This window comes from Hemitrygon akajei, chromosome 3, assembly GCF_048418815.1.
Source record: "Hemitrygon akajei chromosome 3, sHemAka1.3, whole genome shotgun sequence".
In the NCBI taxonomy this organism is placed as follows: Eukaryota; Metazoa; Chordata; class Chondrichthyes; order Myliobatiformes; family Dasyatidae; genus Hemitrygon; species Hemitrygon akajei.
This window is the reverse complement of record NC_133126.1, coordinates 1,847,661-1,873,231: the sequence shown is the minus strand read 5'-3', so window position 1 is coordinate 1,873,231 and position 25,571 is coordinate 1,847,661. Positions and strand designations below refer to the sequence as shown.

The 25,571-nt window shown below is 50.0% G+C and overlaps 1 protein-coding gene across 1 annotated transcript; it reads left to right on the top strand.

Annotated features, from left to right (window-relative positions):
* The first annotated feature begins 11,291 nt into the window (after positions 1-11,291).
* batf (basic leucine zipper transcription factor, ATF-like) lies at positions 11,292-23,691 on the top strand. The gene is made up of 3 exons (XM_073039136.1): positions 11,292-11,448; positions 17,373-17,477; positions 22,802-23,691. Exons 1-3 carry the CDS (start codon positions 11,383-11,385, stop codon positions 23,003-23,005), a joined length of 375 nt encoding a protein of 124 aa, XP_072895237.1. The 5' UTR covers positions 11,292-11,382; the 3' UTR covers positions 23,006-23,691.
* The last annotated feature ends 1,880 nt before the right edge of the window (positions 23,692-25,571 follow it).

Sequence of the window (25,571 nt, the reverse complement as noted above, 5' to 3'; positions counted from 1 at the left end):
ATCCCTAAGGACGTCATTCACCAGGGCTTTGAAGACAGCGGGGGCATTGGTGAGACCGAATGGCATGTCCAGATATTTGAAATGACTGAGGGGGGTGTTAAAAGCTGTTTTCCATTCATCTCCCTCCTTTATCCTGCCCAGGTGATAGGCACTCCGCAGGTCCAACTCAGAGAAAATTGTGGCTCCATGAAGGGGCTCGAAAGCAGAGTTGATAAGGGACAGTGAATACTTATTCTTTATGGTGATGCTGTTCAGGCCCCGGTAGTCAATGCAGGGGTGCAGTGAGCTGTCTTTCTTCCCCACAAAGAAGAAACCTGCACCAACAGGGGAGGATGAGGGCTGGATAATGCCAGCCGTGAGGGAATCATTTAGGTAAGCCTCCACTGCGTCCCTTTCTGGTCGGGACAGGTTATACAGCCCACTGGTGGGTAGAGAGGCTCCGGGGAGAAGGTCAATTGCACAATCGTAAGGGTGGTGTGAAGGCAGGGAAAGAGCCTGTTGCTTGCTAAACACTTCTCCTTGATCGTGATACTCTACTGGAACCTTGGATAAGTCAGGGGGTTCAGAGGCGGACGAGGTCACGGTGACCTCCACTGGGGAAAGGGGTGATTGTAGACAAGCGGAGCGAAAGAACGAACTCCAGCTGACCATCTTCCCAGTGGACCAGTCAACGTGGGGGTTAAGACGGTTTAACCAGGGGTAACCAAGAACTATAGGAGCTTGAGAAGAGGAAATTAAATTGAATCGTACCCATTCCCGATGGTTTCCGGAGAGAAGGAAAGGCAGGGGTTCTGTGCAGTGTGTGACTCGGGCCATTAGTCTACCGTCCAGTGCCCAGGATTCCCAGGGGGGTACACAACGGCTCATGAGGAATTCCAGCTTGGAAAGCTAGGTTTTCATTCAAAAAGTTTCCCTCGGCGCCGGAGCCCACTAGAGCTAACAGAGAAAGGGACTGTTGATTGTAACGCAAAGTGGCTTGAAGCTGCATCCGGGTTCTGAGGACGGAGGGAATGTCTGGCTCACCAGGGTCCCCCTTTCTCCTGGCGAGCCTTCCCTTTTGGCCGAAGGGGACAGGTAGCATGGAAATGGCCGAACTGGCTGCAATATAGACACTCACCCGCTCTCAATCTCCGGAGTCGTTCTGTGGGTGAAAGGTGGTTCCATCCCAGCTGCGTGGTTTCCTCTCCCAGGGCGGTGGAAACGGCCGGGCTGGGAGCTACTCTTGGAGCAGGAGGAGGAGAGAGGCTTGTTCTGGCGGGAGACGGTAATGGATGCCATGGAGTGGCCAAAGGTGGTGGATGACCAGTTCTCTCCTTATGGCGTTCTCAGAGACGATTGTCCAACCTGGTGGCTAAGGAGATCAAGGAATCCAGGCTGTCGGTGTCATCCCTTGCTGCTAACTCGTCTTTCACCATGTCGCTGAGACCTTTCCGAAATACCCCTTGGAGTGCCTCATCCTTCCACCCCGAGCCGGCCGCTAACGTCCGGAACTCCACGGTAACACTGCGTGAGCCCTAGCGGAGAGTGAGTAGACGCTTAACAGCGTCTTTACCCGGACGGCGTGGTCAAAGATCTTTCTCATTTCTGCGATAAAGGTGGCGAAAGACGAGCAGATATCCGATTGGTTATCCCAAACAGCTGTAGCCCATGCTAAGGCACTTCCCCCAACAACCCCATGATATAAGCAATCTTTGATTTATCCGTGGAGTACATGGACAAATGTTGTTCGAACATGAAAGAGCACTGAAAAAGGAAGGGCCGGCACTTCCCCAAATCCCCAGCGTAGTGCTCCGGTTCAGGTACGTGAGGCTCTCTTGGCAGGGGTGATGCCGACACAGAGGGGGTTGCTGCTACAGACTGTCTGGACTGGTTAGACAAGGTTCCAGGAATGAGTTGAGTGATATGAGTGGGTACCCGGTCCACCTGGGCACCGATCTGTGTGACGTTCGCAGACGGGGTACGGAGGTTCTCCATGACCTCCCAGAGGAGTTGGTCGTGCTGTCCCAGTAGGGAACCCGGACTGGCGAGGGCTTGCTGAAGAGTCTTCGTGTCCGTTGGGTCCATAGTGGCCAGATCGTTCTGCTGCAACAGACGAGGCGAACCCAAATGCATGACTGATTGAGTTAGGATGCAGGTGTGGGCGTGAGTGTTGAACGGCAAACAGGAGGGAGTGCAGGAAAGCAGGGGCTAAGCAGAACTCATCTTGACACGGAGCATAGAAAGAGAAGAGGCAGACAAAATTTCTCTTAGCACGGAGAGACAGAGTTACACAGGTAAACCTCAGAACTGGAGTAAACTTGGAATCCTTATCTTGACTCGGAGAGACTGAGTTTCACAGGTAAATCTCAGTACTGAAGCAAAACTTGGTACACACAATCCTAAGCGGCTGGGAAACGTTAATTACCACACTGGCAACGCCAACGATCTGGCAACTAGTGGGTGCAAAGCCAGAGTTCTTACACCAGGTGTGCCACCATCAAAGGGAATTAGGAGAAAATGGGGAATTAAATGTCAAAGTTGTGACAGGAAGGGAGGTGATTGGTCAAGGTGTAGAGGGAGAGGAGGGGAGGTGACTGGTCAGGGTAGACAGGGAGAGGAGGGGAGGGTCAAAGTGTAGAGGGAGGGGAGGGGAGGTACTCAGGGTGTAGAGGGAGGGGAGGGGAGGGTCAAAGTGTAGAGGGAGGGGAGGTGACGCTCTTTGGACTGTTGAAGAATGAGGGAAGATTCGATCGAGGTTTACAAAATTATGAGGGGTATAGACAGAGTAAATGCGAGTAGGCTCTTTCCACCTAGATTAGGAGAGATAAATACGAGAGGACGTGGCTTTAGGGTGAAAGGGGAAAGGTTTAGGAGGAGCGTTAAGGGGAACTTCTTCGCTCAGAGAGTGGTGGGAGTGTGGAATGAGCTGCCATCTGACGTGGCAAATGCAGACTCACTAAGTTTTAAGAATAAATTGGATAGATACATGGATAGGAGAGGTCTGGAGGGTTGTGGACTGGGTGCAGGTCAATGGGACTAGCAGAAAAAAGTTTCGGCACAGATAAGAAGGGTTGAATGGCCTGCTTTCTGTGGTGTAGTGTATGGGAGGGGAAGGCTCAGGTTATATGAGGAGGGAAGGTTGGACTGCAGCAGACACATAAGTGTTTCCACACAGGTCCGGAGTGGCGCTTGTAAAACCCTGAATCCATAAAAGAAAGGTGTCATCTAGTGAAGCGGTCACCATCGGAGTGGTCTGAGTCAGAGTAGTAAGGCTTTGGCTCAGCAGGCTTCAAAGAGGACAGGTGGAGGCAAGTTAAATAGGTAAGTTTCTTTCTTATTTCTTAATTAGTTCTTGAAAGAATAAGGGGATATGTCTGCTGGGTCAGTGTTCTGCTCTGGGTGTCACTTGTGAGATTTCCAGGAGACCACCAGGTGCATTGAGATGCAGCTCCTTAGAGACCGAGTTAGGGAAGTTGAGCCTCTGGCCTGTGGCTCTGCTGGGTAGGGAAAGGAAGAGGATCGCAGCAGAATTAGAGGACTCTATAATTAGGTGGTCAGATAGGTGATTCTGTGGACACGGATGGTAGTTTGCCTCCCAGGTGCCAGTGTCCCGTAGTACATATTGGTACTAACGGCATAGGGAAAAAAGGGAGGAAGGCCTGTAAACAGAATACAGGGAGTTAGGAAGGAGGTTGAAGCAGGTCCTCAAGGGTAGTAATCTCAGGATTGCTGTCTGTGTCATGTGACGGTGAGGATAGGAATAGAATGAGGTGGCAGATAAATGCATGGCTGAAGAATTGGAGCAGGCAGCAGGGATTCAGATTTCTGGATAATTGGGACCTCTTCTGTACAAAAGGGACGGGTTACACTTGAATCTGAGAGGGACCAATATCAGGTTTGCTAGAGCTGTTGACAGTGGTTTAAACTAATCTGGCAGGGGGATGGGAATCAGTGATAGAGCTGAAGATGGGCTAGCAGGTTTACAAGTAGATGATGGGTGTACCATGAATGTAAGGAAGGACAAGCCAATGACTGGGTACAAATGCAGACAGAGCGAAGAGTTAAATTGTACCAGACAGGCAAAATTCAAAAGGGCAAAGAATGCAGGAATGAAGGTGCATTTGGAATAATGCACGTGGTATTTGGTATAAGGTGGAAGAACTTGTGGCGCAATTAGAGATTGGTCGGTATGACATTGTGGGTATTACTGAGTTGTGGCTGAAAGGTCATAGTTGGGAGCTCAACATCAAAGGACATACTTTGTATCGAAAGGACAGGCAGGAAGGCAGAGGCGGTGGTGTGGCTCTGTTGGTAAAAGATGGAGTTGTATTTTAAGACAGAGGTGACATAGGATCAGAGAATGTTTAATCTTTGTGGGTGAAGTTCAGAAACTGCAAAGGTGAAAAACCATTGTGGGAACCATATATAGGTCTCCAAATAGTAGCCAAGATATGGGGTTAAGATTGCAAAGGGAGCTGGAGAGGACATGTAATAATAGAGGTGGCTGAAGTTTCTGGGAATAGTTCACAAGGTGCAGGAGAGGTATGTTCCACAGAAGAAGTTATTCTCAAGTGGCCGGGGTAGGCAACTGTGGCTGACAAAGGAAGGTAGCGACTGTTTAAAAGCCAAAGAAAGGCTGTGTAAGGTAGCAAAAGTGAGAGGGAAGCTGGATGATTGGGAAATTTTTAAAATTCAACAAAAGGCAACTAAAAGGCCATAAGAAGGGAAAATATGAAATATGAAGGTAAACTAGCCAATCCCATAAAGTAGGATACTAAAAGCATTTGTTAAAGTTATATAAAGAGTAAAAAGGAGGTGAGAATTGATATTGGACAACTGGAAAATGATGCTGGTGAGGTAGTAATGGTGGACAAAGAAATGGCAGATGAACTTAATGGGTACTTTGCATCTGTCTTCACTGTGGAAGACACTAGCAGTGTGCCAGAGGTCCATGGATTTCAGGAAGCAGGAGTGAGTGCCGTTGCTATTACAAAGTAAAAAGTGCCAGGCAAACTCAAAGATCTTAAGGTGAATAAGTCACCTGGACCAGGTGGACTACATCCCAGAGTCCTGAGAGAGGTTGCTGAAGAAACAGCAGATGCATTGGTTGTGATTTTTCAAGAATCTCTTGATTCTGGCATGGTTCCAGAGGATTGGAAGATTACAAATGTCACTCCACTCTTTAAGAAGGAGGAAGGCAAAAGAAAGGAAATCATAGGCCGGTTAGCCGAACCTCAGTGGCTGGGAAAGTGTTGGAGTCTGTTATTGAGGATGAGGTTTTGGGGTGCTTGGAGACCAATAATTAAATAAGTCAAAGTCAGCATCGTTTCTGTAAAGGGAAATCTTGCCTGACAAATCTATTAGAGTTCTTCAAGGAAGTAACAAGCAAGATGGACAAAGGAGAGGCAGAGGATGTCATTTACTTGGATTTTCAGAAGGCATTTGATAGGGTGCCACACATAAGGCTGCTTAACAAGATAAAATCCTAAGGCGTTACAGGAATGAAACTGGCATGAATAAAGGAATGGTTGAAGGGCAGGAGGCAGCAAGTGGGAATAAAGGGGGCCTTTTCTTGTTGGCTGCTGGTAACTCAGGGGTCAGTATTGGGACTGCTACTTTTCAGTGATTTAGATAATGGAATTGATGGCTTTGTGACAAAGTTTGCAGATGATTCAAAGATAGGTGGAGGGGTAGGTAGTGCTGAGGAAGCAATACCATTGCAGAAGGACTTAGGCAGATTGGAAGAATGGGCAAAATCTGGCAGATGGAATACAGTGTTGGGAAATGGGAAATGTATAATAATGCATTTTGGTAAAAGGAACAAAAGTGCAGACTATTATCTAAATGGGGAGAAAATTCAAACATCAGAGGTGCAAAGTGACTTAGGAGTCCTCGTGCAAGACTTCCAGAAGGTTAATTTACAGACAAAAGAAAATCTGCAGATGCTGGAGATCCAAACAACACACACAAAATGCTGGAGGAACTCAGCAGGCTGGGCAGTATTTATGAAAAACAGTACAGTTGACATTCTAGTCCTTTTGAAGGGTCTTGACACAAGATGTCAACTGTACTCTTTTCCGTAGATGCTGCCTGGCTTGCTGAGTTCCTCCAGCATATTGTGTGTGTTGCTTGGTTAATTTACAAGTTGAGTCTGTGGTAAAGAAGAAGACTGCAATGTTGGCATTTATTTCAAGAGGAATAGAATATAAAAGCAAGAAGATAATGCTGAGGCTTTATAAGACACCAGTCAGGCTGCACTTGGAATTTTGTCAACAGTTTTGGGCCCCACATCTCAGAAGGGATGTATTGTCATTGGACAGAGTCCAGAGGAGGTTCACGAGGATGTTTCTGGGAAAGGGGGTTAACATATGAGGAGCGTTTGGCCTGTATTCACTGGAATTTCGAAGAATGTGGGGGGATTTCATTGAAACCTTCTGAATGTTGAAAGGACTAGACAGGGTGGATGTGGAGAGGATGTTTCCTGTAGTTGGGATGTCCAGAACTAGAGGGTACAGACTCAAAATTGAGGGGCAACCCTTTACAATAGAGGCAAGGAAGGATTTTTTTTAGCCAGGGAGTAGTGAATCTGTACAACGCTCTGCCACAGACAGCTGTGGAGATCAAGACCATGGGTATACGTAAAGTGAAAATTGATAGTTTTCTGAATGGTCAGGGCATCAAAGATTTTTGCAAAAAGGCAGTTGTATGGGTTTGAGTGGGAACCTGGATCAGTAATAATGGAATGGTGGAGCAGACTTAGAGGGGTTGAATGGCTTAATTCTGCTCCTAATCCTTATAGTCTTACAGAGGGGAAGGGAGAGGTCACAGTGGGGGTGTATATGGAGGGGAACGGCACTGGTCATCATCTGCACAAGTCCATCCATTGTCACCTGAATTGTCCTTTACCTGACAGTTCCGGATGGTTCTGCGATCACATCCAGGCAAGGATGAGTGTGGGCAAGATCTGAGGGAGGTGATCCAAGCTGAGGAATAGGACTACAGGATTTTGGCAATGTAGTTTTCCTATTGATAATGTCACTCTCTCTAAAAATGCCACAGCACTTGTGGTGGATTTGACTGGGATCTGTTCAGTGTTAGTCCTGGTGTCTGCTCCAGTAACTGGGACAGTGAGACACATTTGACTGGGATCTGTTCAGTGTTAGTCCTGGTGTCTGATCCAGGAACTGGGACAGTGAGACACATTTGACTGGGATCTGTTCAGTGTTAGTCCTGGTGTCTGCTCCAGTAACTGGGACAGTGAGACACATTTGACTGGGATCTATTCAGTGTTAGTCCTGGTGTCTGCTCCAGTAACTGGGACAGTGAGACACATTTGACTGGGATCTATTCAGTGTTAGTCCTGGTGTCTGCTCCAGTAACTGGGACAGTGAGACACATTTGACTGGGATCTATTCAGTGTTAGTCCTGGTGTCTGCTCCAGTAACTGGGACAGTGAGACACATTTGACTGGGATCTATTCAGTGTTAGTCCTGGTGTCTGCTCCAGTAACTGGGACAGTGAGACGCATTTGACTGGGATCTGTTCTGTGTTAGTCCTGGTGTCTGCTCCAGTAACTGGGACAGTGAGACACATTTGACTGGGATCTGTTCAGTGTTAGTCCTGGTGTCTGCTCCAGTAACTGGGACAGTGAGACACATTTGACTGGGATCTGTTCAGTGTTAGTCCTGGTGTCTGCTCCAGTAACTGGGACAGTGAGACACATTTGACTGGGATCTGTTCAGTGTTAGTCCTGGTGTCTGCTCCAGTAACTGGGACAGTGAGACACATTTGACTGGGATCTGTTCAGTGTTAGTCCTGGTGTCTGCTCCAGTAACTGGGACAGTGAGACACATTTGACTGGGATCTGTTCAGTGTTAGTCCTGGTGTCTGCTCCAGTAACTGGGACAGTGAGACACATTTGACTGGGATCTGTTCAGTGTTAGTCCTGGTGTCTGCTCCAGTAACTGGGACAGTGAGACACATTTGACTGGGATCTGTTCAGTGTTAGTCCTGGTGTCTGCTCCAGTAACTGGGACAGTGAGACACATTTGACTGGGATCTGTTCAGTGTTAGTCCTGGTGTCTGCTCCAGTAACTGGGACAGTGAGACACATTTGACTGGGATCTGTTCAGTGTTAGTTCTGGTGTCTGCTCCAGTAAATGTTAAGAGTGAAACCCAATCTGGACTTGAAGTAACTTCCTCTCAGTTCTCACAAAAGCACATACAGAGGTGGGGATGCTGGGGAACTCCATGCTCTCTGCCCTCACCTACCCCACTCCCTGCACTTTCTGCTGCTGATGATAAATCATTCAATGATGCTGGTAATCCGGGGGCCTGACCAGTCACCTGGGGCTGTGACCTCAGATCTAGTGGCCTTTATCATAAACCTCTGACATAGTGATCTAGACCATTGACCTGAGGTCTTGATCTCTGACCTACGGTCCTGGAACTTTGATCTGAAGATTTGGACCTTGGAGTCAGGACCTTTAATCTGAGACTTTGACCTCTGGAACATAGAATAGTACAACATAGGAACAGGCCCTTCAGCCCATCATGGTGTACCAAATTAATTGAAGTAGTAATTAAAAACAACTGAACTTAGCCTTTCAGCTGCACAGTATCCATATCCATTTGTTCCCTGAACATTCACATGTTTAAGAGCCTCTTAAACATGTCTATAGTATTTGCCTCCACAACCACCCCTGGCAGCACATTCAAGGCCCCCACAACCCACTGTGTGAAAATACAAACGTATAACCCCACAGCTCCTTTGAACTTTTCGCACTCACCTTAAATGTTTGCCCCCGGTATTAGACATAAAGCTAAACTTCAACTCATTTCCTCGACCAATAAAGGCAAGGATGCCACACCACCCTATCATCCTGTGTAGTCAGCTTCATCGAGCTGTACACTTGAACCTCAGGTCCCTCTGCTTAATAAAGGTGGTCTTGCCATTTGCATTGTACATCTCTTTGCAGTAAACCACTTAGCATTTGGCCAGGTTAAACTTTCACTACCATTTCTCTGCCCATATCCGCAACTAATCTATACTTTGCTGTATCCTTACATGTCCACAACACCACCAATCTTTGTACCATCTACAAACCCACTATAAGATGGCGCTGGTGGAACACAGCCACAACTTGCTGGCAGCAAACAAAACTACTAATTACTTTATTAATCACACTTTTTCTGGAAAACATCATGGCAATCAATAACCTGTAACTTCCCTTTTCAACCGCCTCCACAACCTGGTATTTCTGGGGTGTGAACTGAAGTCTCAGAGGAGAGGGGTGGTTGCAGTGTGGCAAGTACGGGCTGAACCCAGGCCCGAGAGCAAGGAATGAGCAAATTGCTGGAGCAGGCTTGGAGCTGTTTCAAAGTGCAGACCTGAGGTGAGGTGACTTGAGGAGACAGGGCCCAAGAGCAAAGAACAAGCTGATAATTTGACTGATTTCAGCACTGGGCCAAATGGAAAAGATGGAGTATGGGCTGAATTAAGGTGGCAAGTCTCAGGTCTGAGAGAGTAATGATGTGGCAGGGTCAGAGTCCAAGAGCAAGGAAAGGCCTGTTGTTTAGCCGATTTAAGTGCCAGGCTAGATTGAAAAGGTCAGGGTGTCAGGGCCAGAGAGGGCTGGGCTCCCTGACGTTTACTTGTTTCTGAGTCACAAATTAATGGGCTCCTGGATCGACTGTGACTGACTTCATGGTGTGAACTCACTTTTGTGAATCTGAGTATTTGCTTACTTTGTTGTTTGCACAAGTTTTTTCTCGCTCCATATTGGGTGTTTGATGGTCTTTGTTCATGGGTTCTATTGTGTTTCTTTGTTTTGTGGCTGCTTGTAAGGAGAAGAATCTCAAGATAAAGGCTGAAGCAGATTGGATGGGCCAAATGGCCTAATTCTACTTCTATGTCTTATGGTCTTGTGTGTATAGTACTGTATACGTACTATACATATATTAAAGTACATTGAACCCACTCTTTTCATCCAGCTCATTTATATACATCACAAGTAGCACAGGTCCCACAACTGATCCCTGTGCAACACTACCTCCATACAGAATAAGTCCCTTTGGCCACAGCTCTCAGCCTTCTATGAACAAGCCAAACCTGATTCCAAATGGCCAATTCACTATGGATCCCATGCACCTTAATCTTCTGGATGAGTCTCCTATGAGGGACCTTGTTCATCTGTGGTGTCTGGGTCTGCACATTGATCCAGAGACATGGGTGACTGACCCAGAGGCTGGGGCTGCTGACCACTGCAACTGCTGCACTGATGCAGAGGTCTGGACCGAAGGAAGAGGCTATCCTGCACCAATCTGCACCTCCATTCCTGAGGTGAGTTGGGCCTGGGGTGATGTCTGCATCCCCTTGGGGTGGGGATGGAGATGGACTGACCAGATTTTGGGAGGGGTATAGACCAACCAGATCGGAAGACATAGGAGCAAGATTAGGCCATATGTCCCATTGAGTCGGCTCGGCCATTTATTATTCCCCTCAACCTAATTCTCCTGTCTTCTCCCTGTATCCTTTGTCCCCCTTATTAATCAATAACCTACCAACCTCTGCTTTAAATGTACTCAGTGACATGACCTCCACAGCCCTCTGTGGCAATGAATTCCACATGTTCTCTGCCCTCTGGCTAAAGATACCCCATAATCTCCTTGGAAGTCCCTCTATTCTGAAGCGGTGCAAGACTCCCCACTATTGGAAAACATCCACTCCACACCCACTCTATCAAGGCCTTTCAATATTCTAAAGATTTCACTGAGATTCCCCCTCTCCCCCACTCAGCCCATTCTTCTAAACTCCAGTAAAGGCGTAGAGCCATCAAACGCTCCTCATATAATGACCCTCTAATTCCTGGGATCATTCTGGTGAACCTCCTCTGAACCCTTTCCAACGCCAGCACAACTCTTCTGAAATAAGGAGCCCAATCTGATCAAGCCCAGCCCAGCCTGATGCCTTATAAAAACTCAGTATTACATTCTTGCTTTAATATTCTAGATTTCTGGAAATGAATGCTAACACCGACTCAACTTGCAAGAAAACTTTGAGGGAATCCTGCACAAGGACTCCCAAATGGAGGGGATGCGGGGAGACTGGGACTGACGGGGTCCCGGGGTTGGAATGGGTTGACCGGGCCTGGGGTGGGCCACTCCCGGTGGAGTGCGGAGGGGAGAAAGTCTGTCCTGGCTCAGTTTCTGCGCCGCCTCCGCCCTGTCACCGCGGGATTTTTGCTGGGCTTTTGCTCACTCGCTTCCCAGCCGCATCTGACACAGTTTCCGCCACAATCACGTGGATTCCAGTCCATGCGGGGCCGCGCTTTTTTTTACCAGAAATGGTTTGTCCGTCTTTAGAAAAGTGAGCGATGAGCAGTGGCGAGCGGAGCAACGGCGATGGCGCAGGACTCGGACAGCAGCGACTCTGGCTACAGCCGTTACCGACCGGCATCCGGCAAACAGGTACCGTACTCGCCCCGGGCGACCCGGTCAGGACCCGCACTCCAGTCCAGATAACCCGCATCCACCCGAACCATCACCTACACCCCCACCCGGGATAACACGGTCCTGAGCCCGGACCACCGCGATCGGACCCGCACCCACACCCGGGATATGAATATGCACCCGACCTGGGGCAACTGGCAACTGGCACCCGCACGCCGATTCGGACCGATCCAGCCCGCACCCCCCACCTGCTCCCTAATCACTTCTCGCCTCGCTTGCTGCCCCGGAGACAGTGAAACTGCGTGGCAGCAAACGCTAAATGCTGAGGGAAACAGCCTCGATGGAGGGAGTTGTACGGGAAGAAGGGTACGCGGGTTACCCGTCGGGGAGATCACGCCGAGTGGAGTCACGCATCACTGAGTAACGTGGGGCTACAACACGTGGGCCGGGGAGAAGCGAGTACGCTACACACAGAAAGTGGGTCGCAGCCCAGTGTTACTCCAGATTCCCAGCGGCAGAGGCCGAAGGGAGATCCGAGAGGACAGGCATAGATAGAGTACACAGACACAGGTTGAAATGTCCAATACCTGAGGGCATGTATTTAAACTGAGAGGCGGCAATTTCAAAGGAGATGTGAGAGGAAAGTTTTTTCCACAGAGAGTGGTGGGTGCCTGTGATGGTGTTAGAGGCAGAAACATTAGGGGCTTTTAAGAGATGTTTAGTTCGGCACTTGAACGTGAGGAAAAGGGAAGATATGAAATCGTTTAGTAGCTATACGGATATTAATTTAATTGGTTCAACACAGCACTGTGGGCCGAAGGGCTGTACTGTTTTAAGTTCCCTTATGTCTGGAACACCCAGCGGGTGGGAGAACAGATTCCCGGCGGGAGTATGGGGAGAGTGGCCGTGCACCCCGGCGGGTGGGGGGCATGGGGAGAGAGACGGGACTCGGCTGGTGGGGGGTCATAGGGAGAGTGGCCGTGTACCCCGGCGGGTGGAGGGCATGGGGAGAGAGACGGGACTCGGCTGGTGGGGGGTCATAGGGAGAGTGGCCGTGTACCCCGGCGGGTGGGGGTCATGGGGAGAGAGACGGGACCCGGCGGGTGGGGGACATGGGGAGAGAGACGGGACCCGGCGGGTGGGGGGGGGGCATGGGGAGAGAGACGGGACCCGGCGGATGGGGGACATGGGGAGAGAGACGGGACCCGGCGGGTGGGGGTCATGGGGAGAGAGACGGGACCCGGCGGATGGGGGACATGGGGAGAGTGGCCGTGCACCCCGGCGGGTGGGGGTCATGGGGAGAGAGACGGGACCCGGCGGATGGGGGACATGGGGAGAGAGACGGGACCCTGCGGGTGGGGGGGGCATGGGGAGAGAGACGGGACCCGGCGGATGGGGGACATGGGGAGAGAGACGGGACCCTGCGGGTGGGGGGCATGGGGAGAGAGACGGGACCCTGCGGGTGGGGGGGGCATGGGGAGAGAGACGGGACCCGGTGGGTGGGGGACATGGGGAGAGAGACGGGACCCTGCGGGTGGGGGGGCATGGGGAGAGAGACGGGACCCGGCGGGTGGGGGACATGAGGAGAGAGACGGGACCCGGCGGGTGGGGGGGCATGGGGAGAGTGGCTGTGCACCCCGGCGGGTGGGGGTCATGGGGAGAGAGACGGGACCCGGCGGATGGGGGACATGGGGAGAGAGACGGGACCCTGCGGGTGGGGGGGGCATGGGGAGAGAGACGGGACCCGGTGGGTGGGGGGGCATGGGGAGAGAGACGGGACCCGGCGGGTGGGGGACATGGGGAGAGAGACGGGACCTGGCGGGTGGGGGACATGGGGAGAGAGACGAGACCCGGCGGCTGGGGGGCATGGGGAGAGAGACGGGACCCGGCGGGTGGGGGTCATGGGGAGAGAGACGGGACCCGGCGGGTGGGGGACATGGGGAGAGAGACGGGACCCGGCGGGTGGGGGACATGGGGAGAGAGACGGGACCCGGCGGGTGGGGGTGGCATGGGGGGAGAGACGGGACCCGGCGGCTGGGGGACATGGGGGGAGAGACGGGACCCGGCGGCTGGGGGGCATGGGGAGAGAGACGGGACCCGGCGGGTGGGGGTGGCATGGGGGGAGAGACGGGACCCGGCGGCTGGGGGACATGGGGAGAGAGACGGGACCCGGCGGGTGGGGGACATGGGGAGAGAGACGGGACCTGGCGGGTGGTGGACATGGGGAGAGTGGCCGTGCACCCCGGCGGGTGGGGGTCATGGGGAGAGAGACGGGACCCGGCGGGTGGGGGGCATGGGGAGAGAGACGGGACCCGGCGGGTGGGGGACATGAGGAGAGAGACGGGACCCGGCGGGTGGGGGGCATGGGGAGACGGGACCCGGCGGCTGGGGGTCATGGGGAGAGAGACGGGACCCGGCGGGTGGGGGACATGGGGAGAGAGACGGGACCCGGCGGGTGGGGGACATGGGGAGAGAGACGGGACCTGGCGGGTGGGGGACATGGGGAGAGAGACGGGACCCGGCGGGTGGGGGGCATGGGGAGAGAGACGGGACCCGGCGGGTGGGGGGCATGGGGAGAGAGACGGGACCCGGTGGGTGGTGAGGAAGAGAAACAGGACCCCCCGCTGGTCAGACAGTTGGGGGGGGGGGCCCTGCGGAAGCAGGAGGTCAGCAGCCTTTGGTGGGACCGCGGAGCTGAGACCCCCCCCCCCCCCCTCACACACACCCTCTGTCTGCCTCCCGACCCACGGACACTTTGCAGAAAGCTGCATCCTGTGGTTCCTGCCTCTGACCAGCACAAAGGGGGTTGTGGGTCTTCGCCGGGTTTAATTTGAGAAGGCAAAAGTTGAATAGGAACTTGAGGGGACAAGTTACTTTCCAGGGGTTGATACGTCTGTGCAGCAAACTACCAGGGCAAATGGGGCAAATGGTTGAGGCAGGTTTATTAACAATTGGACAGGTACTTGGATAAGAAAGGTTTAAAGGGTCTGCTACCGTCACCATGAGGCCACACTCCTCATATTCCATTCTCCAACTTCCTATTTTCTTTCCCCCCTCCCTTTTCCAGCCCACACTCTGGCTTCCCCTCTTATGCCATATTTTCTCACCTCTCTCTCCCCCCCCCCCCCCCCCCCCCCCCCCGCTCCTCCTCCTTTCTTCTCCTGTGGTCCACTGTCCTCTCCTATCAGATTCTCTTCCCTTTCCCACCCACCACCTCCCACCTTCTTACCTCATCCTTCCTCCTCAACCCACCTGACTTCACCTACCACTCTCCAGCTTTTTTCCCCTCCCTCACCTTCACGAAGGGGAATCTAGAATGAGGGGTGAGTGATGGGGGAAATACATAAGCAGATAAGCTCAAATGCTGATCTGTAGAATCGTTAGAATGCTGGAGGTCATGCAGGCCATTGTGTGTGCTCACTTTCCACCAGAGGCCTCCAAGCAGTAGCCAGGTTGGGGACTACAAATTATAATGGAAAATGCATGTCAAAAGCGTAATGCTGTGATAGTCATGGGGATTTCAATATGCAGGTAGATTGGGAAAATCAGGTTGCTTTTGGATCCCAAAAGCGGGAATTTATAGAATGCCTAGGAGATGGCTTTTTAGAACCGCTTGTGGTTGAACCCACTAAGGGATCAGTTAGTCTGAATTGGGTGTTGTGTAATGAACCAGATTTGATTAGGGAGCTTAAAGTAAAGGGGACAGTGATCATAACATGATAGAATTCACCCTGAAATTTAAGGAGAAGCTAGTTATATGTACAGTATCAGTATTGCAGTGAAGTAAAGGGAATTATAGAGGCACGAAAGAGGAGTTGGCCAAAGTTGGTTGGAAGGGAACACTAGCAGGGATGACATGTGAGCAGTAATGGCTGGAGTTTCTGGGAGCAATTTGTAAGGCACAGGATAGTTGCATCCCAATGAAGAAATATTCTAAAGGCAGGGTGATGCAACCATGACTGACGGGAAAGCAAAACCAACATAAAAGCAAAAGAGTGTGAATAGAACAGAGAAAAAATGAGTGGGAAGTTAGAGGACTGGGAACTTTAAAAACTACAGAAAGTAACTAAAACAGCCATAAGGCGAGAAAAGATGAAATATGAAGGTAAGCTAGCCAATAATACCTGAAAGGATACCAAAAGTTTTTTTCAGATATATCAAGAGTAAAAGAGAGGTGAGAATATCAGACTGCTAGAAAACGATGCTGGAGAGGTAGTAATGGGGGATCAGGAAATGGTGGATGAACTGAATAATTCACTGAAGATGCTGGTAGCTTGCCAGAAGTTTGAGTGTCACGAGGCAGAAGTAAATACATTTGCTATTACTAAGGTGAAGTTGCTTGGGAAGCTGAAAGGTCTGATGGTAGATAAGTCACCTGGACCAGATGGAGTACACTCCAGGGTTCTGAAAGAAGTGGCTGAAGAGATCGTGGAGGCACTAGTAATGATCTTTCATTCTGGAATGGTTTTGGAGAACTGGAAAATTGCAAACGTCACTCCATTCTTCAAGAAGGGAGTGGGCAGAAGAAAGGAAACCGTAGGCTAGTTAGCCTGACTTCAGTGGTTGGGAAGATGTTAAAGTCGATTTGTAAGGTCGAGCTTTTGGGATACTTGGGGCATGTGATAAAATAGGCCATAGTCAGCATGGTTTACTTAAGGGAAAATCTTGCCTGACAAATCTGTTGGAATAACAGCTAGATAGACAAAGGAGAATCAGTAAATCAGGCAAAGAGTGGGAATAAAGGGAGCCTTGTCTGATTGGCAGCCAGTGACTAGTGGTGTTCCACAGGGGTTGGTGTTGGGACCACTTCTTTCTACATTGTATATCAATGATTTGGATGATGAAATTGAAAGTTTTGTGGCCAAGTTTGTGGGATGATACAAAAGTAAGTGAAGAGGCAGGTGGCATTGAGGAAGCTGGGAGGTTGCAGAAGGACTTTGACAGGTTCTGATTGGGAGAATGGGCAAAGAAATGGTAGATGGAATACACTGTTGGGAAGTGTATGGTCATGCACTTTGGAAGAAGGAATAAAAGCATAGACTTTTTTCTAATTGGGGAGAAAATTCAAAAATCCAAGATGCAAAGGGACTAGAGAGTCCTTATGCAGAATTCCCAAAAGATTGTGGAGGCCAAGTCATTAGATATATATAAAGCAGAGCTTGACAGTTTCTTGTTTAGTCATCCTGTCAAAGGTTATGGAAAAAAGGCAGGAGAATAGGGTTGAGAGGGACATGGATCAGCCATGATGGAATGGTGGAGAAGACTTGTTAGGCCAAATAGCCCAATTCTGCTCCAATGTCTTATCTCAGAGTACCCATGACCCCCATTATCTGTGGCTGAGGGTTTGGTGCCAATTTGGGAGGGGAAATGGGGCTGAAGTGACCTCCGCCCACCCACAGGTCCAGAAGCCAGCAGGACTCACAGTGCAGGGTTCACCACAGACCTGTCAATCTGGAGAGGGGGCGAAGGATTGTGACGTCCACAGAGAGGCATCAATGTTCAGCCTGTCACCCCTAACTACCTCTGCAGCCCATTTGACTGGGGTCTGCATGGGGAAATCCATGACCCCTCTCAGGCCAGAGGATGCAGGGGAGACAGTGGGGTTTCTGTCCTCCACATCACTAGCAGCAGCCCACACAGTGTGTCCATCTCCAGACAACCCCCACCCCCCACCTCCCAGATCATTGTGTATGTGGGTATCCCATCCCCAAGCTCTGCCCAGAGGCACAACCTCAGCCTGGGGTTCAACTCTCGCTGGTTAACCCCCCTCCCCACCTAAACCAGTGCACTCACTCTTCCCCTGCCTCTCCATCAAGCTCCCTCCCTCCTCTCCCTCTCCCCAGGTCACCTCCCGCCTGTCTCTCCCCCTCAAGGATTCTGCCTCCTTACATGCCTGCCCTGCCCCGTACCCCCCAACCCTCTCACTCTCACATCTGTTGCAGGAGAACATTGAAGAGACAAAGAAAGTTCTGAGACGGGAGAAGAATCGCCTGGCAGCCCAGAAAAGCCGACAGAGGCAGACCCTTAAGGCTGACACTCTGCACCAGGTGAGGGGGTTGTACCATGTCCCTGATGGGGAGAGGCAGAACGCGGGATTAGTGCTGCTACTTTCCGGGCTGGGGGGGGGGGGGAACAATACTGCCCATTTGAACAATGAGAAAATTCACCAAGCAAAGAGCCATGCAGCTTCTGTGGAGGAAGAGGAAAGGGTAACATTTCAAGCCAAGTCTTCAGCTTTCAGAAAGGATTGAGGTATATTGACCACCCCTGGAGGAGCAACACTGGGAAATAAAAACATTCTGGAGGGTAAGGGTGAGGAGCCAGAGGTGGTCATGCCTATTGGTACCAGTAAAGCACGTGGAAAGAAGGATGAGATCCTGTGTTGCGAATTAGGGATTTGGGGGAAAAAAGTCAACAAGCAAGACATCAAGGACAGTAAATCATAGACACAAGAGATTCTGCAGATGTTGGAAATCTAAAGTAATGCACACAAAATGCTGAGAAACTCAGCAAGTCTGGCAGCATCTATGGAGGGGAATAAACAGTCAACATTTTAAGAGAGACCCTTTATCAGAGCTACTGAGGGTGGGAACAAATAATTAGTGCATGAATTTGTGACTGAGGAGGTTTCTTCAGGGGAAAATCTTGCCTGACAAAATCTGTTGGAATTCTTTGAAGAAATAACAAGCAAGATAGACAAAGGAGAATCTATTGTGTACTTGGATTTTCAGAAGACCTTAGACAAGGTGCCACATACTAGTCTGCTTAAATCTTTCCTGTAATACATGGGCTCATAGCTTGCTAAGCAGACTCCATACGTGGCCTCCTCTACTGCCATGACGAGACCAAACTCAGGTTGGAGGAGCAACACCTCATATACCGTCTGGGTAGTCTCCAGCCCCTTGGCATGAACACTGAATTCTCCAACTTCTGATAATTCCCTCCCCCTCCCTTCCCCCATCCCAGTTTCCCTCTGCCTCCTCCTCCAGCTGCCTATCACCTCCCTCATGGTTCCACCTCCTTCTACTACCCATAGTGCTTTCCCCTTACATTCCTTCTTCACCTCTCCTGCCTATCCCCTCCCTGCTTCCCCTCCCCCACCCATTGATCTATCCTCTTACTGGTTTTTCAGCTGGCACCTACCAGCCTTCTCCTTCCCACCCTCCCCCCACCTTCTTTATGGGGCCCCTGCTCCCTCCCTCTTCAGTCCTGATGAAGGGTCTCAGCCCGAAACGTTGACTGCTCATTTCCACGGATGCTGCCTGACCCGCTGAGTTCCTCCAGCGTGTTGTGTGTGTTGCTTTGACCCCAGCACCTGCTGAGTATTTTGTGTTTACAACTAAAAGGGAGGCTTTGCTGGATCTTGTACTGGGGAATCAGCCCATTAAGGTGACTGACCTTCCAGTGGGTGAACACTCGGGGAACAGTGATCACAATTCCTTAAGCCCTAAGACAGCTGTGAACAAAGCTGAGTAGACATTATGGGAAATATTGAAATGGACATCAGACAGGAGCTAGGGAGAATTGACTAGGAATAGTTGTTTGCAGATAAATCTATGTAGAATCATAGAGTTATAGAAACAGGCCCTTCAGCCCATCCAGTCCATGCCAAACTATTAAAGTTCCTAGTCCCATTGACACAGTCCACCATACCCCTCCAATCCATGTACCTATCCAAATTTATCTTAAATGTTGAAATCGATCCTGCACCCACCACTTACGCTGGCAGCTCACTCCACACTCTCACCACCCTCTGAGTGAAGGTAGAGAATTGATGGATTTTAGTAAGGCAAGTTCTGCGTGTTAGGTTTATTCAGATGTATGGATCCATGGTGACTTAGTTGATACAATTGAATTGACTGCCCATAGAAGGCAGAGGGTAGTGGGACAATCTGGCTGGAAGACTGTGACAAGTGGCGCTCACCAGGAATCTGTATTGGGACCTCTGTCACATATATAAATGATTTGGATTAAAATGTGATAGGATGGGTAGTTAAGTTCAGAACAGGCTAATCAGGGACAATATCGCAGCTGCGCTTGGGAGACATAATGGAGGGCTCAGACATCTAGGTGAAACTTAGGAACAGGAAGGATGCAATCACAATAGCATCAATCTTGGGATAGCTACCGGGACATTGAGAAACAGATATGTAATCAGATTAAGGAAATGTGTAAAAATAATAGGGTTATTGCCTTGGGGGATTTTAACTTCCTGAATATAAACTGGGAAGGGGTGTAAGGGGTTTAGATGGGCAGAATTTGTGAAGTGTATCCAGGAAGGTTTCTTAAATCAATATGCGGCCTGTCCGGTGAAAGGAGAGGCCACACTGGGTCTGGTGTTGGCTAATGAGCCTGGCCAGGTGGGGAACAGGTTAAGCGACCACAACTCCTTAACTTTCCGGATAGCCATAGATAAAGTTCTTGTGAGAGAGCAGGAACTAAGAATATAGATATTAGAACATAGAAATCTACAGCACATTACTAGCCCTTCAGCCCACAATGTTGTGTCGACCATGTAACATACTCTAGAAGCTGCCTAGAATTTCCCTAGCGCATAGCCCTCTATTTTCCTAAGCTCCATGTACCTACATAAGAGTCTTTTAAAAGACCCAATTGTATCAGCTTCCACCACCACCACTGGCAGTGAAATGCACACACCCACCACTCTCTGTGTAAAAAAAACTTACCCCTGACATCTCCTCTGTACCTACTTCCAAGCACCTTAAAACAGTCCCCTCTCTTGTTAGCCTTTTCAGCCCTGGGAAAAAGCCTCTGACCATCCACATGATCAATGCCTCTCATCATCTTACACACCTCTATCAGGTCACCTCTCATCTTCGGTCACTCCAAGGAGAAAAGGCGGAGTTCACTCAACCTATTCTCATAAGGCATGCTCCCCAATCCGAGAAGTGCTATTTGGGAACTGCTTTTCTCTGGCAAGTCCACATCAGACATGTGGAGGGTGTTTAAAGATCAATTGCACAGAGTACAGGAAAGGTCTGTTCCTGTTAGAAGGAAAGACAGGAATGGATAGATAAGAAAACCCTGGATGTCCAGTGAGATAATGAATTTTGCCAAGACAAAAAAGAAGTCTATCAAGCTTCAGAAGTTGGGATCAAACAAAACACATGAGGAGTATAAAGAAGCCAGAAAAGAACTAAAGGGAATGAGGAAAGCCAGGAGGGGCCAGGAAAAGCCCTTGGCAAGTAGGGTTAAGGTGAATCCCAGGGTATTTTATACATACTTCAAGAGCAAGAGGATAACTAGGGAGAGGATAGGACCACTTGAGGATAAAGGGAGGAATATTTGCTTGGATGCAGAGAATGTGAGTGAGGTACTTAATGAGAACTTTCTTCAGTATTTACCAAGGAAGAGGATATGGAGGACCAGGAGATCAGTGCTGGGTGTACAAATACTTTAGGCATTTAGAGGTTAAGGATGAGGGAGTGTTGGACATCCTAATGAGTATTAAGGTGGATGTCCCCAGAGTCTGATGGGATTTACCCCAGGTTATTGAAGGAGGCAGGAGATGAGATTGCTAGGATCTTAACCAGTATCTTCATGTCCTTTCTAGCCACAGGCGAGGTCCTGGAGGACGGGTGAGTGGCTAATGTTGTGCCTCTACTTAAGAAGGGAACAAGGGAAAATCTTGGGAACCATAGACCAGTGAGTCTCACATCAGTTGTAGGGAAACTGCCTGAGAAGCTCCTTAGGGATAGGATATATGAGTATTTGGAAACTCATGGGCTGAATCAGCATGCTTTTGTGCGTGGCTGACTGTGTCTTACCAACTTGATTAGATAGATAGATAGATACTTTATTCATCCCCATGGGGAAATTCAACTTTTTTCCAATGTCCCATACACTTGTTGTAGCAAAACTAATTACATACAATACTTAATTCAGTAAAAAATATGATATGCATCTAAATCACTATCTCAAAAAGCATTAATAATAGCTTTTAAAAAGTTCTTAAGTCCTGGCGGTTGAATTGTAAAGCCTAATGGCATTGGGGAGTATTGACCTCTTCATCCTGTCTGAGGAGCATTGCATCGATAGTAACCTGTCGCTGAAACTGCTTCTCTGTCTCTAGATGGTGCTATGTAGAGGATGTTCAGGGTTTTCCATAATTGACCGTAGCCTACTCAGCGCCCTTCGCTCAGCTACCGATGTTAAACTCTCCAGTACTTTGCCCACAACAGAGCCCACCTTCCTTACCAGCTTATTAAGACGTGAGGCGTCCCTCTTCTTAATGCTTCCTCCCCAACACGCCACCACAAAGAAGAGGGCGCTCTCCACAACTGACCTATAGAACATCTTCAGCATCTCACTACAGACATTGAATGACGCCAACCTTCTAAGGAAGTACAGTCGACTCTGTGCCTTCCTGCACAAGGCATCTGTGTTGGCAGTCCAGTCTAGCTTCTCATCCAACTGTACTCCCAGATACTTGTAGGTCTTAACCTGCTCCACACATTCTCCATTAATGATCACTGGCTCCATATGAGGCCTAGATCTCCTAAAGTCCACCACCATCTCCTTGGTCTTGGTGATATTGAGACGCAGGTAGTTTGAGGTAGATTGAGATGCATGGGGTCTGTGGTGAGTTGGCTGTTTGGATTCAGAACTGGCTTGTGCGTAGAATACAGGGGAGTGGTTGAAGAGAGTTATTTGAGCTGGAGGTCTGTCATTAGTGGTGTTCCACTAGGAACTATGCTGGAACCTCTGCTGTTGACCCTTGCTTTAATATGATTAGAGGAATGGATAGGGAGATTGTCAGAGGTTTTTTTACACAGAGATAGTGGTGGGTGCATGGAACACACTGCTAGACGTGATGGTAGAGGCAGATACATTAGGGATATTTAAGGGACATAGGCAAATGGATGAAAGAAAAATGGAGAACATAGGAGGGAAGGGTCACTGACCTCCAGGTAGAATACACTCCGTCAACTATCAGTTCCTGCCTTCTTTTGGCGAGTTAATTCTGAATCCACACAGCCAAGTTTTTCTGGATCCCATGCCTCCTGACTTTCTGAATGAGCCCACCATGGGAGCCTTATCAAACACTTACTAAAATCTATAAAAACCACATCCACTGCTCTACCTTCACCAATATGCTTTGTCCATCCTCAAGGAACTTAGTCAGGCTCATGAGGCATGGCCTGCCCCTCACCAAGCCATGCTAACTATCCTTAATCAAGACAGACAGTACATTCCTGGATATTAAGGAGACCGAGGGATAGGAAGTTAGTGAGGAAAGATCAGTCAATGATTGGTAGAGCAGTCACGATGGAATGAATGGTCTGTTAGTTGTGTTCTTGCGTTTTCTCTGACTCTGACATGATCTGGGTGGTTTTATTCTTGTCTGCAGGAGAGCGAGCATTTGGAGAGAGAAAACGTAGCGCTGAGGAAGGAGATTGCTCTGCTGAACGAGGAGCTCAACTACTTCACCTCAGTGCTGAAGAGCCACGAAAGCCTGTGTCCAGCACTGAACTCGTCGAGTGAGGAGATACCTTTTGCCCCACACAGCTTGCCACAATCCCACTGCAGCACACCAGCACGTCTCCACCTCTGAGATGGGTTTGGACTGACAGCAAAGGGTCTCGCTGCACCCTGCTCTGGAACTCAATCTGTCTGTCCTCACCACTGGATAGGGCGAGAGTGTGGGAGGAACTGGACAGAGGAGTCGGAAGAAGCCTTAACCTTCACAGACTAAGTATCGGCAAGTTGCTACCGTTTGGATAGCCACGGGCACTACAAGCAGGGGGTCCCAGCTCTCAGGACCACAACACACCTATTTATTGCAGACCTTGCGTGGTTCCATGGGAGGAGTGCTGTGTACTCGTGAACCATCCTTCATTTACCTGCATGGACACAAGACCAAAACCTTTTCTGCAGATGCTGGAAATCTGAAACAAAACCCAGAAATACTGAAAATACTAAGTAACTCGTTTCTCTTTTACATCATTCTGTTTGTAATTTTACACTATTTTCTGTTTTTAATCGTTCTGTTTAGAAGTCCCTTCTTTGTCAGCCCATTAACTCCTGGCTTGGTCTGGGCCAGGTCCTGTTCTTGTTCTGGTGATGGATGGAGTGAACGTCAGATTGCTGCTTTGCCTACATGATATTGAGCTGCCTGAGAGGGTTTACACCTCACCAGACTTTCACCTTCATGTGCTGGATGGAAATGGTGCAAAGATCTTGGGCTGTCAGTATCTCCTGCTCCAGGGCCAGGGCCCCAAGTCTGAAAGTTGCCTTTTTAGCCTTGAGCTCTGCTGCCACCTGCTGGAATGCTCAGATGAATACAGCAAGGTTTCCTTTTCTATAGCTGATTGATTCATTTATCACATGTACACTAAAACATAGCGTGAAATGTGTCGTTTGCATTGACAATCTACATGTCCCAAATGTGTCCACAGTGTCACCACACTGCCAGAACCAAGCAGCATTCCCACAATTCTTGGCAGAACAACACAAACAACAACAGCAGCAGCTAAACAAAAACATCAAAACAAAGCCCTTTCCAACCACTGGCTCAACAAGACATTAGGCACCCAACCCCAGTCCTCCTGCAGTCCTTGGCCTAGACTCGCAGACATGGGGTCTCTGAGCCTCACTCACTCACTGCCCCTCGTGGCCTCTCACTCACTGCCCCTCGTGGCCTCTCACTCACTCACTCACACCCTCGTGGCCTCTCACTCACTCACTCCCCTTGTGGCCTCTCACTCACTCACTCACTCCCCTCGTGGCCTCTCTCACTCACTCACTCACTGCCCCTCGTGGCCTCTCACTCACTCACTGACTGCCCCTCGTGGCCTCTCACTCACACCCTCGTGGCCTCTCACTCACTCACTCACTCCCCTTGTGGCCTCTCACTCACTCACTCACTCCCCTCATGGCCTCTCTCACTCACTCACTGCCCCTCGTGGCGTCTCACTCACTCACTGACTGCCCCTCGTGGCCTCTCACTCACTCACTCCCCTCGTGGCCTCTCACTCATTCACTCACTGCCCCTCGTGGCCTCTCACTCACTCACTCCCCTCGTGGCCTCTTACTCACTGACTCACTCCCCTCGTGGCCTCTCACTCACTCACTGACTGCCCCTCGTGGCCTCTCACTCACTGACTCACTCCCCTCGTGGCCTCTCACTCACTCACTGACTGCCCCTCGTGGCCTCTCACTCACTCACTCCCCTCGTGGCCTCTCACTCACTGCCCCTCGTGGCCTCTCACTCACTGACTGCCCCTCGTGGCCTCTCACTCACTCACTCCCCTCGTGGCCTCTCACTCACTGCCCCTCGTGGCCTCTCACTCACTGACTGCCCCTCGTGGCCTCTCACTCACTCACTCCCCTCGTGGCCTCTCACTCACTGCCCCTTGTGGCCTCTCACTCACTCACTGCCCCTTGTGGCCTCTCACTTGTATCTCAATGTGTTGAGAGTTTCTGCTTCTCACACCTTCAGCAGAGAGTTCCTGACACTGCGTGAAACTCCCCTCTAATCGTTCTACAAGTTGCTGAACCTCCACCAGTCCAGCTATGTGAACTAATTCTTCACACCCGTTACACTCACGGAGAAAATAACCATGTCTGGATCATCTGTGCTCAGTGCGAAAACTCACCTGCCACTGTAGCTTCCCTCGGCTCTCTGCCCGTGCCTGACTTACGCACACCATCAGACGCCTGGTTCAGTACCTGCAGGGTGAAGAACGGTCTCACATTTCCAGTATGAGCTGTTTGTGGTTTACTTGGTTGGGTGCAGCCCTCACGATCCTGTTCTACGCCTGGCTCTCCGTGACACTGTGTCTCGGACACTACACCGCACCGTGTCATTCGGCAGGCGTTCACCGTGTGGAAATGGGACACAGGTGCTGGCCTGGCCTGGCCTGGCCGGATCTGCTGCCTGGGTTGGCGTATGTCTGGGAAAATGTTTGACACCACAAAGCAATCTGACTGTAGTGGAGTATGGGACAGGCCCTTGGCCCCACTCTGTCCCACAAACAACGTGGCTCAGTGACTGGTCTGCAGTTTATTTTTGATAATAAAATGTGATGATAGAGCTGGTCCCAGCTGTACTGTGTTGGGGCAGTGGGAACTGTATGGGGGGGAATTGTGGGCCCCACCTACTCCACAGTAAGCAGGAT

What these genes read in the sequence shown, in the direction of transcription:
- batf (XM_073039136.1), top strand. Translation starts at nt 11,383, where the DNA reads ATGGCGCAGGACTCGGACAGCAGCGACTCTGGCTACAGCCGTTACCGA. An exon ending in GACCGGCATCCGGCAAACAG is followed by an intron (nt 11,449 to 17,372) that starts GTACCGTACTCG and finishes CATCTGTTGCAG; the next exon opens with GAGAACATTGAAGAGACAAA. An exon ending in AGGCTGACACTCTGCACCAG is followed by an intron (nt 17,478 to 22,801) that starts GTGAGGGGGTTG and finishes TCTTGTCTGCAG; the next exon opens with GAGAGCGAGCATTTGGAGAG.